Consider the following 14,025-nt stretch of genomic DNA (forward strand, 5'->3'; position numbering starts at 1 on the left):
GAATGGAGGGATGTTTTTGAGTAGAGAAACTCTGGGGTGCTTTTCAAATCACCCCAGAAAGGAAGGAAGTGCCTATTGCAGAGCCACAATCCCTCATCCAAAGCCTGAGGCCAGATGTGTTTCAGAATTCAGAATTTTGGGGGTGTTAGCAGAACAAGATGGTACATACTCCCTCTAATAACATCCCCAGCATGATCTGAGGCCTTGTCTGATAATTAAACACGTTAATATTCACATGAAGTGGGATGAATATTGTCAGTTGAGGTTAGGATGTGCCACCAAATGAGTTCCATTGGGTCAGGTTTTACCAGCAAAGTAATGTTTGGTTATTACAGCTTTTAGGATTTCAGAATTGCAGATGAGGAATTACACACCTGTAGTTGTTGACAACAGTTCACATTTATTGGGTATGTATAGTGTGCCAGGCACTATGGTAAGTGAACACTTTACACATGTAAACTCATTTACTCCTCTCCTCAATGCGTGGGGTAGGAATTATTAGCCTCCCCTACTTTTGATTCCTGCTAAATCTTCCTTTTAAATGCTGTTGATAACTGATAGAACTAATAAACAAGTTCAGTCAAGTTGCAGGATACAAAATCAATATACAAGAAAAGATTGAGTGCCTGCCCTGTGCCAAGGAGCAATAAGTCTGTATGGCCCCCACCTAAAGTTCCTCCAGTCATATGAGGGAGGCAGATGGGTGCACAGACGTGGGTGTCCCCGGGGCTGCAGGAACAGAGGAGGGGCGCCTGCCTGGTCTGCGCTTCAGGGAAGGCTCCGTGGGCAGATGCTACTCCAGCTGTCCTCCAGGCAGAGGAGGAAACCAGCGAGAGAGGACAGGGGAGGGCACTGCAGCCACTTGTTACGACTAACCCCTCACGTTCAAGGTCAGCAGCTCTTGGACACGAGACCACAGCTCCCTGTGTTCCTTCACTTTATTTTCTTTCATGTAGCCCTCTCTTCTCTTCTCTTTATAGAATGCCCATCTCAGCTTTCTCACAAGACAACATCTATGAAGTTCAGCCTCCAAGAGTAGACAGAAAATCTACAGAGATCTTCCAAGCCCACATCCAGGCCAGTCAAGGTATCATGCAGCCCCTCGGGAAAGAAGACACCTCCATGTACCGAGAATACATCAGAAACCGCTACCTGTGAGGGGGGAGCAGGTCCCCTGGTGGCCCTGAGCGGGGCCAACAAGACAGTTTCCTTATGTTTTAATCTGTTTTGTCTCATTTTAATTTCCTGTCAGTCCTTTACATCTGAAGGTTTTTCCTCTTTTTGTAACTGGCAAATTACAAATTATAGGTAATAAAGAAATGACTGACTATTTTACTGTCATTGCCTTTGTTTTATTTTAGAAATACTTTATTTAGAAATGCGGTCAATATGGTATCAAACCATCACATTAAGAAAATAACTTAACAGGTATTTATTGAGCACCTGCTGTGTGCCAGGCATTACGTAGGGTCTGGGAGCATCACAGTAAGCAAAACAAGCCAAAAAATTCCTCTTGTGCAAAATGAAGTCAGAGTATTTCTCTTTGTAGTTAACGTATTTTTTTTATTTATTCTGAGAGTTTTTGTTAGCTTTGTGTTTTGATTAAAAATTTATTACTTTGAAAGCCCCAGCTCTTAGGAAATAAACACTGAAATATTTATGGATTAAAGAAAGAAGATGTCAACAAAGTGCTCTCCAAGGTTCAGGGAAAAAGAACAAATGGAGCAAAATATTAATAATTGGCAAATCTGAGAAAGAGTAAACAGGAGTTCTTTGAGCTATTCTTATAATTTTTCTATAAATATGAAATTATATCAAAATAAAACATTAAAAATTTGTTAGTCTGTGTAACTTTTGTGGTGGGCAGTTGTGTTACATGATTTGACATGTCCGGTCAGGGTTGACTCATCATGTGCACATATGGTTTGTTGTCCATATAGTCAAACATAACATGGACAACTTTCTGCATTTTCTGACAGTTTAACACAAATGATTTGATCTCATTATGTCTATGCATTTTTTTTTTTTTACAAGTTGTCTCAGTTCTCCCTCTTCATAAATAAAATAGAGAAGAAAACCAAGCGATCTAATGGGAGAAGGAAAACTGATCAGGTTAAATGACCTGTAAGGTATCTCCAAGGCCAAGATTCTAGGGTTCTATGGAAGGTTCTACATTGCAGATAAAAATTAAAACCCTAATTAACAAACATTTTTGATTGATGCCATCATAAAACCAGGATTAGAGAATGACAAAATAATAGGTAAGAGGAAATTTGTGTTGGCCCTGTTTAGATATTTACCACTATAGCTTGCTACTGTGTGCGAGATCTCAACCGAGTCTTCCTAAGTCAAAGCATTATCCCAAGTTGCTGGGGAGGTGTCAAGTTATAGATCAAGCACTGATCTTCATTTTTAAAGTTTATGTTTAACATGGCTTCTTGGGATCCATCTCCTTATGATAAGAATGAAGTCTTTGTGAATACCTGGAATCTAGGTCTTCTTTCGTAACTTTCTTTAGCTGTAAAGTAAGGATAATAATGCCTACTTTGTTGGTGTATTGTGAAGGTTAGAGGTAATGTATGTGAACCATGTAGCCATGGTTCCTAGCTAATAAAGGATGTTCAGTAAATAGATAGTTGCTGTTGATGCAATGGTGGTGGTTAGTTGTGGTGGCAACGACAGTGTTTTTACTACAAACACCCTGGTGTTCTCGATTTAAGGCAGCTGCTTAAACATGATTAACACGATTTTGACATTACAAGATGGTATCTGAACTATTAATTTTGCCATTCATTCAGATTACATCAACTTTAGCTGTATAAGGAAGGCCTTACAAATTGATAGCAAAGTGGATATAACATTTAGCCTCTAGAAAGAGATTAATGACCTCAGGGAGCATGTAAACAAAGTGAATGTATATATGAAAACACTAAAAAGCGAGTATGTGTTAGAAAGTAGAGACGCTTCTCTAATTTTCAGACGCGAAGGGAAGAAACATGTAATGGTTTACATTAGCTGTGAACATGAGCTGTGCCCCATCCCATCAAGTGGCTGTGGGACTCTGAGCAATCACTCAGTGTCTCTAAGCCTCCATTTTCTCCTCTAGTATAGAGCATTGTTGAGAGAAATAAGATAATACCTATAAAGCATTGGGCATGGTGTCTGTCACATAGTAAATATTCACTAAATATAGCTTAATAAGATCACTGATAATGTGTAATCACCACCACTTGCTAACCTGGCACCTGAGCATCATCTCAGAACAAGGCCACGTTTCCACTGACCATGCCCTAGTCACTGAAAAGGAGAAACCCTCTTACTTCATCTTGGCCTTGTAGATTTTAATTTTTTAAATCAAACAATCTGAATGAACCTTGAAACAGTAAATCATAAAATGAAATATCAGCAAATAATGACGACATCCTACAAAATAAAATTTTGTTGACCATGTTATCGTACCTAAGAGCAAAGTGAAAACGTTCACATTAAAATACAGTGTGACCTCCTAGGAGTGTGTGTGTGATTGTGGGGGAGACATGCTTTCTTAAAGCCACTTTATATAAATCAAGACACTAAAACAGAGGAAGGCACGTCCCATTTTGTCAAACCTAGAAGTGCTTTGGTCTTGGTTGGATTTTTCCAGCTTGCGCACAGCTGTCATGCTTTTGGGAAGGCTGGAAGCATCTACTGCACAAATGGTCTGGCCTGAAAGATCATTCTTTTGTCATGAGGCAAAATCCACTGACTGTGAGCTGGCCTCAGAAGATTTTAACTTTAATTTTAGCTTTTGTGGATCCAGATTGAAATTACTTTATGTGAAATCCATTTCTCCATAGACAAATGACTCCTCTCAGAATTCAGATAGACTTTGTTCTTCACTTACATGTGAATAAATTAGTTGCCACTTGAATATGAGATTCCAACTTTAGTTGGATTTCTGTGGGTGGAGAGTTCAAAAAACATCCTATATCTTATGTTTCACTGTAAAGCTTTTTTTCCCAACTCGGTGAGTTTTCACCTTCTTAGAATCTACCAGGTGCTGGGTCAGAAGTGATTTCTCCTTTTGGAAAACAATGTGCCTCACAGGTGCCCTTGGGGTTGGCTGGTCAGAATGAAACCACTGCGAGTGGCCAGAGAAGAAGGTGTCCTAATGTCCCGAACATGCTTTTCTTGAAATCACGTTTTGGTCTTTTAAAATCAGTTTAAAGATACATTTCCTTTTTCTGATTTGCCCCCCTGGCGTTTTTTATTTGTTCTGTTGATATAAATACTGCTTTTCAGAATCTCTCCTGCCTGACAAACAATAGCGCTGATGATTGCTCTGGTTAAATGAATCCTTTATTGAAGGAGAATGATCTATTTTACTTCCTTATTAAGACTTAATTCGCTGCCTTTGGAAGAGGTGATGGGTTATTTTGGAAACTGCACATGTGCTGATGGGTTCCTAGCATCGGTTGGGTTTCTCTATCTGCACACGAGCAGCTTTTCTCAATAGACTCTTGAGTCCCCTTTTCATTTTCAGAAGCTGGAGGGCCATTTACTAATAAAGAATAGTGAGCTGTCATTCAACTCCTCCCCACACACAAATATTTTTATGGGTTCATTTCTTCATACATTCATCTGAGTGGACTCTGATGTAATTGGCATCCAATTGGTAAATAAAAATCGTAGTCTGAATTGATCCTCGGTAGTTGAAGATGACGTTTTTCACAAAGAAAATTACAAAACTAAACCACTTGCATTCGTTTATAGAGAAAGGGAAGGACTGGGAAATAGGATTTGCTAAACTAGGCAGCAGCCAAGATGCTGGTCAAAAGCAAGAGGAACGTGGCATGGATAATGGGGAGAGGATCACAAAGACTGTTGCCTCAAGGTTAGTTGGCAGGAACAAGGAAAGGGCCTCCATCTGCATTTTCTTTGCTGCTAAAAAGCAAATCATTCCAACTCTCCCCTAAGACCATCATTTTTCCTTTTAAAATGGGAATTATGACTTAAAAACAAAGTTTTCTCCTCTTCCCTTGTCCTTCTCCTTGCCCCCAAATCATTGTACTTTAGAGGTGGTTGGGCTGGTGATTAAATTTACCATCTGGTCCCAGGTGGCAGAATATCTAAGACAGGTGCAGCCCAAAGATCCTGCGCTCAGGGAACAAGGGCATCGTGACATCCCTCTGGCTACGTTAGCTGGGTAGGACTCGGTGGTTTCCTGTAAGGAGGGAGTACCTGCTTAAATTTGTGTGTGGGGATCTCTGGCTTATGTTAGAAGACATTTCTGGAAGTGTATGGGGGAAGGAAGAAGGTTTGTGTGTGTCCTGGGGAGCTAGCTTTCGAGTCTGCACTTGCTGTTTTGTCTAGCATATCCCTTTTCTGAGGAGTGTCCCTCCACGCCACCCACCATGATCCCTCCCTCTGCCCCAGAGTCATTAGGTCAGGGCAGGAGAGTGAGATGAAATTTCTCTCCTCTGTTCCTCCTTTTCTTGAATTTGTTCAGCATCAGCGCTGTGCTTGGAGCCATGCTAGCTGCTGGAGTTTCATGAGTGAAGGATGAGGAAGGCTGTTCCTTGCCCTGAGGAGCCTGCGATACAGAGGGAAAGACAGATGTGTAAACAATCTCATGCAAAATGATTTCTCAAGATCCCAGCTCTGCACAAAGCCCCTGAAGCCCCCAGGAGGGTATAACTAACTTTCTAGGGTAATGAGGGAAATTTTTCCTGAACTTAGTTTTAAGAGAATGAGTAGAAACTTGACACACAGGGTAGCAGAGAGGGCATTCAAAAGAATGGTGGAAGTAAAGAGTATAGCCTGTCTGGGGGGCCGGAAGGTCATTAGGCATAGCTGGACATGGGATGGTGGTGCGGGGAGGGGGAGATGATGGAAAGGGGAAGGTTGGGAAATAAAGTTGGAAAGGCAGGTCAGGTGAGATTGTGAAGGGCCTGGGGCTAATACAGTGGTTATCAAACTTTTTGCTCTCAGAACCCCATTACAATCTTAAAAATTATTGAAGACCCCATTAGCTTTTGTTTATATGGGTCCTGTCTATCAATATTTACCACATTTAGAAACTGAAACTGATAACTTTAAAATATTTATTAATACTGTAAAAAAATAACAATAATAAATCCATCCCATGTTAACGTAAACAGAATATTTTTTATGGAAAATTAACTTTTACAAAACAAAAAAATAATAAACCCATCACATTATCAAAAACAGTATTTTTATGAAAAGTAACTTTCACGACAAAAAAAATTTAATGAAGATTGGCATTATTTTACATTTTCAAATCTTTTTGTATCTGACTTGATAAAAGGCAGCTGGATTCTTGAATCTTCTGCGTTCAGTCTGTTTTGATATGTTGTTTTGGTTAAAGCATATGAAGGAAATCCATTTTCACACGGATACAAAGTTAGAAAAAGGAGGAGTATTTTAGTAGTCTTTTTAGATAATTGTGGTTATTCTTTTTTACTAGAGGAACACTCAGTAAGTGGGAGTTTCTTAAAGTTTAGTTGCACTGTGGAATTTGAAACTGTATCAATGAACTTTTCAGTCTGTGACATTAAAATCCACTGGTCTATCTCGCACTTAGAATGGATCTATTACCCAAGCTTCATTGTGTAACACCACACATTGGTGATTTGGAAAGTACTGGTTCACTGAGTTAGGCAGATCTTCCAAATATTGACATGTTCGTTTATAGTCAACAGATCCTCTAGAAAAGATTTTAATCATTGGGAAACTGCCAAGTTCATAGTGGTGGATACAAGTTTTCCAAAATTCTGTTTGCTTGAAAGCTCAAATTTTATCACTGGCAACAAATACTGCCAGTTTTCCATGTAATGACAGCAGGCTCCCTTTGTTCATTTTCAAGAAAAAGCCTGCCAAATACCCAGTTCTGGTAACTATAGTTTGTCTGACTGTCCTTCTTTCAAGTAAAAATGATCTTCCACGAAAAGAGTGGCTAGTTCAGCTCACAACTCACACGACCGCAATACTCCTCAAGGTCACCATTGTACTTGGTCTGCAGCTGAAGTGCTTTAGGTGGACTTCCCATATCATCACATAGAATACCTCAAAGACTGTACTCGAGGGGGAGATTTAGTAAAATTAATCATTTTTCTGCTTGATCAGGGACACTCCTAAGTGAAACTGGTTGTGTACTGAGTGTGTGGTGATGAAGCACGCTCTACTGCTGGTGCCGTGGTGTCCCTGCCTTGATTTGTGCTCGGGGTCCAGAGCTTCACCTCCATTGCTTTTGCACCATCGGTGCCAATGTCAACACAATGAAAAAGGCAAATAATATCTTAGTATCATTATGAAAACAGTTTGACCTGGCCAACTCTCTGAAGGAGTCTCAGGAACTCCCAGGGGTCCACAAGCCACATTTTGAGAACTACTCTGCTGAGGGATTACAGGCCTCGGTGTTAACCTGTGAACAGTTGGGACCTATTGAGAGTCTTGAAGATAGTGTCTTGGTTGGACATTCTCCTCTGGGTGTTCACAACCTCCTGGCTTCTTATAGCACTTACCAGGCTGTTCTGTAGAGTGTGTTACATGTCTGTCTCCCCAAGAAGACTGAGCATTGTGAGAGCAGAGCCAAGTCCACTCATCTCCCAAGCCCTGAGTCCCCCAGCTGGCACTCAGTAAATGCTGTTGAGTGAATGCTCTGAGGGTGACTCTGGCAGCATTGTGACACTGTGGAGGCACAGGAGGAGACTTGAATCGTCCTCTTGCCTTTGAGTTTCTAATGCATTTAGAAAAATGTTAACTTGTTCCTGTTTTAAGAGATGTCCAAGGGAGAGTTGACTGCACCTTCCTTTAACCTCTCACTTCCCAACCTGTTGCATGACTCTATCTGCCACCACCCAGGGGTGTTCTAAGTACAGTCTATATGCCTTGTCTTTCTGGAGAAAGGAGATTTATGTGAAAATGGAATTTTCTTTTATTTATTACATCCAAAAGCATCAGCTAGTGCAGAACCTTAATTTCATTGGTTTTGGTCATAAATTGTATTGACAATGTTGAAAATTCTTAACTGTGTACTCTTTCATCTTTATGTATTTACTTTTGATGGCTTTTTAGCAGGGCAAGGTACACTAGAGATTATATTACTATGCGCTTAACTGTGGAGAATTGTAGTATAAATTTCCACTTCCAGATCAACTAGCTACAGAGGTCTGGCTTTTTCCAAGAGGTAGGGGTAAGAATTTTGTTCAGTTTGCTTTGCCTCAATAAAATCTAATGCCTCTGAAAAATCAATCTTAGAAAAGTTACACGTTGGCAAGTCACGTGCAATAAAAGCCTTTATGAATCTCTCTTCCCTGATTATGAAGCCGTCTTTAACTCAGTTCAATAAAACATTTAATTTTGTCTGTATCTTCAGAGAGAGAAATTCACAGGTCAGCTTGTCCACAGAGAACATTTAGTAAATGGAAGTATATGACCTTTCTAATAATCATTTCAGGCCAATTAAGCTTGTGTAAAAAGTATATTTTATCTTTTCCTTGTGGGATCTTTGGGACAAAGATTGAAATCTTTGGGATAATAGAATTAAATGTCTTTGTAAACCTTCTGAAAGTCTTCTGCACTAAAAAAAATTGTCTGTTTAGGAAACTCAAATTACTACCTGCATTAAGGAATCCTATTTTATATACTTAAGAGGATTATTTTACTATTTTTAACAAAATCAGCTTGTAGGGTGTTGGCAGCCACAGTGAAGGGGGTCCTCTGGATCTGGGTCGGGACTGGCTGCAAGTGGAAATATCCCATACCTGCACTTACCCAGGTGATTTAATGTACTCGGGGAGGTGGGACCAATCCAGGGTTACGTGAAACTATTCTTTCCTTTAATAGTGGCACCAATCTCCACCTTATGCCCTGGGGTGTGATATTTTTTGATTCATGATCTTGGTCCATGGGGAGGGGTTTCCACTTGGCCGTCCCTACTCTGAGAACTCTTAATCCACAGTCCCAAGGATCCAATGTGGAGGTTACTCCAACTGCCAAGTATATCCATTCCAATTACACATTCAAGGTCTGCGGGAATGACCACCACAGACCTGTGGGTCCACAATAAGCTAGACATAGCCTGGTCTCCGTGTGTTACCTGGCCTCTGTAAGCCCTCACTCTAACAGGGCGCCATGATGACGTTGCATTTCCAGGTATCAGTGTCAAGTCAGATCTGTGTCTAAGAGTCATTGAAATGTCTGGGTAGTTTCCTTTGCCCAGAGTCCAGTTACTCAAATGGCCATAGGTCACTTTGGGGAAAGACAGGAGGAACTGCCATGGGATATCCTTGCCATGTGTTGCAATGTCCTTCCTTTCTAGGGATGCAGCCCCTTCTTTAGTCAGTGGGTACTAGGTCTGAAAATTGCTCAGGTCTTGGAATTGAGCAAGGGATTGTGGCTGTTTATTGGGGTGTCCTCAGCCTCCTGCCCTTCATTCTTTCTCTGGTTGTTAAACAGCATTCTTATTGGCTGTCTATCTATTTTTCCCCCAAGGACATCATGCTCTGTAAAGCATCTTCATCTTGTGGGTCAAGCCCCTTGGCTGCTTGCCGCACTTTACTGGTCAATACAGTAATTGAGGCCTCCGGGCTCTGGCAGGTAAGTGCTACCACCTGACCTCTGTGGTTTTAGGACCCCACGATCCCCGTGGTTATCAGCAAGCTCAGCTCCGCGACCACCTCTCCTGTCTACATAAGTCCTGGCCTGCAGAGGAGACCTCCACAGAACTTCCTGATGATGCTGGTGCCCCTCTTGCCAGCGCATTCCTGATGGCCTTGGTGAAGGGTATGTCTTCTGGTGGGTCTTCTGGCCTCACATAATAAATATATGCATTCCAGCATTCCCGCTTTCCTTAGCCTCTTTATTCCTTCCTCTAACAACTGCCAGGGAAATTCAAGCATTTCCACTTTGCTCAGCATGGACCATCACTTTCCCTGGGCTTCTAAGAGCCACCCTAGCAGCAACTTTGTCTCATCCTATGGTGTCCTTGCCAGGGTATTAAATCCTATATCCTGAGAGAGTGTCACCAAGTCAATGTATTCTTGCTTACCTAGTCTTACATTCTGGCCTCTTGATGAGGTCCCTCAATAGAAGTGAATTTAGGCAGATGGGGTGATTTAGGCATCAAAATCCAATTTTAGGGCACTCTCCTGGCTCCTGCCACACATACTAACTAATTATCACAGCTCCTTTGGTGTATAGCCTCTTTCCTCCCTTACCTGCCTAGCACACCCCCAGCCAGGTTATGCTGGGATCTAACTCTAGTTATAGACCTAGTAACTAGGCCAGAAGATATCGGGGCCGCTCGTGAGGGGTCACTTGTTGCCTTGTTGGGGAGAGGCCTCTGCAGCATCTTCTAGCATGGGGGAAGTGCTAGCTCTTACCCCTGAGAGTTCAAGGGTTTGCAGAGCCAATATCTTCAGAGACATCCATCCAGATGTCCCTACCCCGTATATCAGAGTCCCAGATTTTCTCAAGCAGGGTCCTGACCTTAGCATAACAAACCTGTCTTGAGTGAGCATTTAAGCATTTCTGGAGCTCTGTGACCCAACTCTCCAGTCCTTAGCTGTGTCTGCTCTTCCCCTGTAGGAGAGAAGAGCCTCTTTTTAGCTACCGGAAGAGGCCCTCTGGCTCTCACATTTAGCCTTTAACTGACTGTTAATGACCTTCGGTTTCTCATTATCCCTCTGCAGAGGGTGGATACTAGTAGCAGTAACCAGCCAACCCCACTGTCCTTGTAGGCACCGTTCCATCCATGTCTTTTAAATACCTACATCATCACATCTGCAAGGGCATTTGCCTCTACCAGGACATTTTCCCCGGTCACCACCAATGAAATCTTTAGCAATTGTGCACTGCTCAGGTATGTGGGGCACAGTGTCCTCTTTGCCCATAGGGATGTGTGTGAATTCATCTTAATGCCTGTCTTCTCAGGTTGCTTTGGCTAGGATTGCTGGATAAAATACAGAATACCCAGTTGAATCTGAATTTCAGATTAACAATTAGTTTTTTTTTTTAATATAAGTATGTTTCGTGCACTATCTGGACATACTTATGTTAAAGAAATTCATTGTTTATCTAAAATTCCAATATAGCTGGGTATCCTGTATTTTTATTTGCTAAATCTGGCAACCCTGCTCCTGATACCACATATGTTAGTTTAGGTTCTCCAAGAAGCAGAAGAGGTTTATGGGGGACATGTCTGTGAAGGATAAAGGAGAGGGACCCAGAGAAGTCTCTGATACCTTTGGAGAAGAGGGGGGACAGAAGAAGGATTAGGATTCTCAGACTTGTGCACAGTTCAAGGATGGTTTGGCCAGGCTGTTGAGGAGTCCCCAAGCCAGTCACCCCTCAAAGGGCTCCTGCCTCACTGCCCCACCTTGTTCAGCATCTACTGCCTCAGCACAAATGCAGTAGTGGATCTAGAGGATAGCAGCTGATGCTGTCAATCAATTATGCTCCCTATAGCAAGAGATCTGAAAGGTGCATTTTCTCGGTGGTCACAGCATCAGATTGGCGATTCTGTCAATTCAGGTCCTTCAGGCAGCAGATGCCGAGTAGGAATGTCAGAGGTTTACTGGGGGACAAGTCTGTGAAAGATAAAAGAAGACAAAGCAAGACTGGGCAGTGAAAGTCTTCAGGTTGCAATGCTGACCTGACCCCCATGAAAAGAAAGGGGGAAGGAAGCCAAATTTGGCCCAGAAAGCCTCGGACTGTGATGCAAGTATGACAAAGTTCCATCCATCCTGATGGGGAGCTCCAGGGAAAGACTGCCCATTAATGGAGCCCCATGTTGAACAGAAACGACTAGTCCTTGGTACCCTCACCATGCCCAGTCATTGGCTGGGGAATGTCCAACACTATGCACCTGCAGCTAAGGGCTGTCAGCCAACTGCACTCCTCACAACTGAAGGGCAAGTTCTTTCTTGCAGGTAGATCTGAATGGTCTACTCCATGGCTGCCACAGTCACCACTAGACAGAGTTCTGCACAATTTAGGTACCCATGACTGTGCTGCTGCAGGGACTACAACAATGAATAAGACCTAGAAATGTTACTGAGCAAAAGGGTCTTTTTATGTCTGATGTGCATAAAAAGTCAATACTTAATGGCACCAGCTTTTGCGAAAAGAAAAGAATTTATTGCAAAGTTGACTAGCAAGGAGACAGGAGACAAGGCTCTCAAATCTGGCTCTCTGATCCAGAGTTTGGGGCAAAATTTAAGAGGTTAGGGAGAACAGGCTGGTACACAGAAGCACTGGCAGGGCTGGTTTTGATTGGAGGGCTTTAAACATTTATGGTAAGGTGTGGAAAGGAGCTTTAACACCAGATCTGCCTAGACAACAGACCTCTCGCTTCTGATGAGAGTCCAGCTTTTGAGTTCGGGTTGCGTCACAGTGCTTTGGCTCTGTGGGGGAGAATCTTTGGTTCTGGGTGTTATTTCAGGTCAAAGTTTTCCCCTCTGCACATGTTCCTGCTACATGACTTCAGTTTTGCCTCGCTGCCCCTGTAAGGCAACTTTAACATTCTGTTAATAAGATAGGGTCAGTTTAAACTGGTGCCGTGGTTACAGTAACATCCCTGCCCTCAGGACCTTATGGTTTAGTTGAGCAGGGGAAGAAAATCACAAGGAAATAATTCTATTACAACATGGAAAGGTAGCAGTGCTGGCATACTATAATTTCAGGGTATATTATTGGTCCAGGCTCAGCCATTAGTTTGCTGATGACTTTCACAAGATATGGTCACTATTTGACTGAGACAGTGTAGCATAATGGTTAAGATGCAGGATTTAGAGTCAGAGAACCTGGGTTCAAGTCTCTGGTCCAGCATTTAGTGAACAAGGACTTTGAGCAATGTCAATCTCTGTGGGTCTCATTATCTGTTTCTATTAAATGGTGTAAGATATGACTTTTAGAATAGAACAAACCTTGTTTGGATTACCATAAGGATTGCATGAGACATTTCATGTAAAGAGTTTAGAAGAATTCCTGACCCATAGCAAGCACTTATTTATGCTAGTATTATTACCAAGAAACTCAAGGCTAGTATTATTACTAAGAAACTCCCCAGCTGGGAAATACTTTGCTGGAAGTTTGAGAAATCTACCAAGATTAGGCAATTCTCTATAGCTCAGCACCTGGTTCCACTCTGGTTTGGAGTAAAAGACTGGAAGCACAGCGGGGAGGTGGTAGGAGGCCCAGGAGAGCTACTGATCTCAAGAAAGGTTCTGACCACAGTACTAATGAGCAAGGTGGCTGAGAGGCAGTTTTCAGAGAGGAGGGGTCCTGACTCAGACACACAGCCCTGGGGTGTCACTAAACTTCTGCCCATTGGCAGTGCCCTTATGTAGCAATGTGCCCCACTCATGGGACGTATATCCAAGAAAAGCAGGACCTAGGATGGTCCTTTCAACCATGCAAGAAGGCCCAAACTCCTTTCTGGACTGTAAAATATTTGCTAAAAGAAGGGTACAGAGCTGCTAAGACTGGGATTTTGGAAAAATCTTATGGGCTCCGAAGGGCAGCCTGAACTGGATGGGAGGACAAGCTGCTTTGAGGAGGGGCATGATTGGGTGGCCTTATCCATCTACATATAGAAAAGTAGAGCGTTTTTATTCACTGCAATTCCAGAGTGGCAAATTCTCACTGGGAAAATCATTAGAGAAAGACTTCACATGGTGGGAAGGTCCTATGTTGGGGGCGTGGAGAGCACGAGCAATGAGGCCTGGTGCCAAGCAAACAGGGAGAGCGTGGTGGCAAGAGAAGTCTACATTGGGGGATGTAGTAGAGAAAGAGGGAAGACTGAGATTGAGAGTGAGAAAAATGTCTTAAAAGGATTGTCAAAAACTGAGTTTGAGAAGAGATTTAACTAAGTTTTAAGTGTGTGTGTGTATAATTTTTTTCATATATATATGAGGACTACTGGGATTTTTAATGTGACACCACGTTGAGACTAGTCCTAGAGGTGAGCAGGTTTTATTTGGGTTACACACATATGCCCCCAAAGGCTGGCACAGTGACAGG

General features: G+C 42.3%; 1 protein-coding gene across 1 annotated transcript in view; it reads left to right on the forward strand.

The window, feature by feature from the left end:
- FIG4 (FIG4 phosphoinositide 5-phosphatase) overlaps positions 1-1,341 on the forward strand; it is a 124,050-nt gene extending 122,709 nt beyond the window's left edge. Inside the window, exon 23 of the mRNA XM_004422205.3 lies at positions 981-1,341. Within this exon, the coding sequence (XP_004422262.1) occupies positions 981-1,158 (178 nt within the window). The 3' untranslated portion in view covers positions 1,159-1,341. The remainder of the gene's footprint in view (positions 1-980) is intronic.
- The last annotated feature ends 12,684 nt before the right edge of the window (positions 1,342-14,025 follow it).

This window comes from Ceratotherium simum, chromosome 19 (assembly GCF_057802395.1).
Source record: "Ceratotherium simum simum isolate JZ-2026a chromosome 19, ASM5780239v1, whole genome shotgun sequence".
Classification (NCBI taxonomy): domain Eukaryota; kingdom Metazoa; phylum Chordata; class Mammalia; order Perissodactyla; family Rhinocerotidae; genus Ceratotherium; species Ceratotherium simum.